The sequence below is a fragment of the Hipposideros armiger genome, unplaced genomic scaffold, assembly GCF_001890085.2.
Source record: "Hipposideros armiger isolate ML-2016 unplaced genomic scaffold, ASM189008v1 scaffold_389, whole genome shotgun sequence".
Classification (NCBI taxonomy): domain Eukaryota; kingdom Metazoa; phylum Chordata; class Mammalia; order Chiroptera; family Hipposideridae; genus Hipposideros; species Hipposideros armiger.
Window position 1 is genome coordinate 340774 of NW_017731739.1, and position 4528 is coordinate 345301.

The window sequence follows — 4528 nt, forward strand, 5'->3', positions numbered from 1 at the left end:
CTGGTAAGACGGTGCAGGCTGGGCACTGCACAATTCCTGGGGCACAGTTCACATAGATAATGCTATGAGCGGTGGCCCCTGCAGTTGTACCACATGGCACATGTGCTTGGAGGGACCTCCCAGAGTAAGAAGTGGCCTGTCTACCTCACCAGGGGCCCAAGAGAAGATGGGCGGAATCTTTGATTTCTTGGGAATATGCCTGCTGGAACCCCAGAGGAGAGAATTCTATATGGAATTCTGCCTCAGCTTCCCCACCTCTGACCACGTGGATGCCTTCTACCTGGGGTGCACCGGGCTGTACTTACAGTCCCCAGGAGTCCAGACACTGTGGCCCTATGGGGGCTTAGAACCAGCTTCCTATCATAAGCTTAGGGAGGCTCTTGGGCAGGGTGGTAGCCATGGGAGTTGATTCTCTAGGGACTTGGTAGACCACAGCACATTGCCTAAAGCCATAGGGGTCAGTCACTCCCCTTCATAGGAATAGTTCCTTGTTTAGTTTGCCCAAAGAGGGAAGTCTTAAGAAGGGGGTTCCTCATTGCTTTGCCCCAACCTATTCTATCTAGCTCATGGTAAAGTCCCAGATGACTCCTATTGGAGTCAGATATTCACTACCCTCCTCTCCCTCTCCTGTCTTTTTCTTTACCTTTCTTCCTCTCACACCAGGTGTACTCCCTGGTTGGTAGGGAGGTGGCTCCTGGGGGGAGGGGAGGACAAGAAGAGGACTGGGGAAAACACACATCTCAACCTTTCTCATTGGCTTGTTGGTTGCAGAAAGAGTTGGGCTCTACCGAGGACATCTACTTGGCCTCCCGCAAGGTCAAAGAGCTGTCAGTTATTGATGGCCGGAGGGCTCAGAACTGCATCATCCTTCTCTCCAAGTATGTGCTTGCCCTGCCTCTTTGGTCCCTGCCCCATGATAGGTTCCTGGTGGGAAGGAATGGGGCCCCCAGGAAGCAGAGGCCAGAGATAGGGCTAGAGCAGAAGATGATGGTTGACCTGAATGCCTGGTGGAGAAAGGTGGCAGAGGACGGGGGCAATAGCAGTCTTAGGCCTCCCCTTCTCTATTGTCCCCTGGGACTGTGGGGTCACTGACCTAGAACCCTCTCCCGGGAGCCCACATTGAGTGGCAGTGTGGGTGGGGCTCTGCAGACAGGAAACTGCCCCAGTTACACGGTCCCTGACCAGCCTGGTCAGCATCGGGCAGTGGAGTAGCTCTAAGCCCATGGAGGGCCCCACTAGGCTTCGGCCACAGAGCAGCATGATCTCAGCCCTTAAGCATTTCCCGCGGCTGCAGAACAAACAAGGCAGTATCTGCACTAACAGCGCAGCTTCTGTGCGGGGCCTCCTGCCTGAGCTAGGGTCAGAGGGCACTGCCTCCCAGACTATTCTTAGTGCCCCGACTGCCTCTGGGACATCCATCCCCCTTCCCTCCCACAAGGCCCCAGCCCTCAGTTTCTCCCCCTCGATGGCGCGGGAGAGTTCCGCACCCCCAGGGCTCCCATTGGGTGTGCATGTGGAGGGGACAGGGAGTGTGTGTGTGTGTGTGGGGGGGGGGCGTCTCCCCCTCCCAGACAGCAAGACAGATTGAGCAGCTGTGTGGGAGCTGAGGCGCTGTCAGAGACTGAGGGCTGGTCTGTCTTCTGAGAATGAAGTAAGCAGGAAACTGCCCCCTTCGAGGCCTGCCGATACTCCCATCCTCCCATGGAGATGCGGCAGATAGTTTAGGCATGAGGAAAAGGAGCAGGATCAGAAACCCTCCTCCCAGCCTCTCAGTCTACATTGACGCTGACCCCTTTCCTCCCTATCAGCTCTGACAGAGACTCAAGTCTCTATTTAGAAACTAAAANCCTAAGCCATTATCAGGGTGTTACAGGACTACTGGGGCTATCTTGGCTTGGCTAACAGCTCCTCCCCAGAGGCTAACAGCTTCTCCTAAGTTCCCTGGGGTAGGGGTTCAATGCAGGGGTTCTTCACCGAGGTGGGGCAACGCCTAAGTTGAGAAACCTTGGAATGTCAACCCCTGAGCCTATCCCAGTCATAAGTGAAGGGACATCTCCCCCCATCTGACCAACAGGAAATTGTGGCAGAGCCTTGCTGGCCTCAGCAGTCACCATAGTGGCCAGGATGTCCCAGCCTTTGGCATTTGTCCACCTTCTGAGAATCTGGGAAAGTGGGAAGAAGACCCCTGGGAGAGAAAACGACCATCTCAGATACAGGAAATAAAGTCTGCACTCAGGATTTGAGGATCCCAAATATGTGTGGGCACTATTGCCTTCAATGGCTCCAGCCAACCCTGACCTTTAGGGAGAGTGGGCCCTGTGCAAAGTGCTCTTGGGAGCATTGGTTTGGTGTGGTTTTCTGGAAGGCGTCTCACACGCTGTCATACTTGCCCATCCGTCACTCATCACTCTGGTTGATTTCTATAACACACTCACATGGGGCCTCCCATGGAAAGGAGGGGAAGGAGGCTGTCTCTGGCCTCTCCCCTGGAGCAGAGTATTGGGGAGGAGGAATCCGTCCCTTTCTGAAGGCCTGAGAGCCTGCAGGCTTGTAAAGCGTGCAGCTGGGGGACAGGTGGGGTTAGGGAGGCATTAGACATCTCCACAGTGAAGGAGTTGAGTCAACCACAGGCTCTTTTATCTGCCCCGAATCTTAGGAACGTGTCCCTGGCACCGTATGGAATGAGATTGATGACATGCAGGTATTTCGGGTGCTGGACCTAGAGGACTTTGAAAAAATGTTTTCAGCCTATCAGAGGCACCAGGTAAGACCCCACCCCCTCTGACCTCTTGGGTCTTGACTTTCAGTCTAGACCTCACCTATGCCCCTTGAACCCAACCCTCAGTCCCCCCTTCCTCCCTTTTTCCCCCTCCCTTCCTCCTTCCCTCCTTTCCTCCCTTGCTCCCTCTCTCCCTCCCTCTCTCCCTCCCATGAATATTGAATGATTTTCTTTGTCAGGTACCATGTGCTTGCCAGGAACGTAGATATGAATTAGAGGTGTGCAGTGCAGTAAGGGGAAACCTCCCATTGTATTACAGTTTGTAGCTACACATCGACTGATGAGATAGTATTTTGTTCATTTCTTTCTTTTCTCCTAGAGCACTTGAGGTACGGTCTGAGGACCTGGACACTGTAGACCCTGCTTTTTTTTTTTTTTTTTGGCCTCAGGATTTAGATAGACACTATACCTGAAAGGCATTATAACTTTTCAAACCACTTTCTCCACTATACTCTCATCTCCCAACACCTCCAAGAGTTAGTTGGGTAGCTGAGGATGTTAATGTTTCAAGGAGGGTGGGGCTACCCCAGGTCAAGTCAGGGCGTTGAGGCTGGGCAGGCCTGGGCAGGCTGCCGGGGGCCCTGGGCTCTGCTCTACAGACACTGTGTACAGGTGGCTGACCAGGAAGCCTGGTCTTCCAGCGGCAGTAGGGAGAGTGGGGTAAATGGCAGAACACAGGTTGTTCCCAAGATAGGCATCTCAAACTATGCCGAGTACTTGTGGGGATTGCCAAAAATTGCTGATTCTCAGACCTCATCCTCAGATGGATGTGAGTCAGGAGATGAGCTGGGAATCTCACTGCCCAGGAATCTGCATTGCCGCTAGCACACCTGGGGGCCTCCCTTCCAAGCTCAATTTGGGCGTTACCAGCCAAAGGCCTTCAAGTGTTTGCTTTCTCTCTGGCTTGCCTCTGAGGGGCTGTTTCCTCTCGGGATTATGCCATTTTCTTCCGTATTTTCTCTGCGGATCTCGTGATTCCAGCCCGGAAGACTTCCCAGGTGCTAGTGAGTGGGAGCTGTGCCCTCCTGGGCTGGGGGCAGTGGCTGCATGTTGTGCCCGGGCTCCCCACAGCTTTCTGCCAAGTCCAGACCTGTGGCTGACCCTTCTTGAGGACAGATAGGACTGAGGGCATGTGTGACTTCTAGTAGAGGACTAGCCCAAAGGGTAGGGTGGGACGGGGCTCTGGCTCTGTTTTGGGATTCTAGAAGAAACAGATGGTTGTTTATTTAATTTAAATGTGGGTGCTCAAGACATCTGATTTCTACCCCTAATTCCAGGAAGCATTTTGAGCTCTCGCCCATGTCAGGCCAGCATGACACAGGCAGCAGCTGAATGGAGTCCTGAGCACTTGGTGTTCCTGTGCCTTAGTGCTCCTGAATGGGTGTCAGGGATGGAGGGAGCATGTGCAAGGGGTGTGTCAGCTGCAGCCAATCACACGCTTCCACCTAGTTAGAGCATCTTCCTCTGGACCAGGGCTCCGGCCTGGCCCACCCAGTTTTGGGATCTGAGGTGGGGCTAGGATGGGTGCCGGTAGGGAAAGAAGGGCTATGGGGTTGAGGACAAGGTGCGTTTGGGGCCTCCTCCCCATTTGGTGAGTGGAGAAGAGTTAAGACGGGAAACCCCGTTCTGTCCCCACTCACCTCTCCGAGCCCACACCATCTAGCTCCCCGTTTCAGGGCTGAGCTCATCAGACTGCTGTCACTCAGTGATTACCCAGACTCTGAGGCTGAATTCACAGCAGCAGAGCTG

At 54.0% G+C, this 4528-nt stretch overlaps 1 protein-coding gene across 1 annotated transcript in view; it reads left to right on the forward strand.

Moving 5' to 3' along the window:
- Positions 1 to 4528, forward strand: part of DAAM2 (dishevelled associated activator of morphogenesis 2) — a 127593-nt gene that overhangs the window by 106298 nt on the left and 16767 nt on the right. Inside the window, exon 15 of the mRNA XM_019663382.1 lies at positions 2657 to 2776. Coding sequence (XP_019518927.1) covers positions 2657 to 2776 — 120 coding nt within the window. The remainder of the gene's footprint in view (positions 1 to 2656; positions 2777 to 4528) is intronic.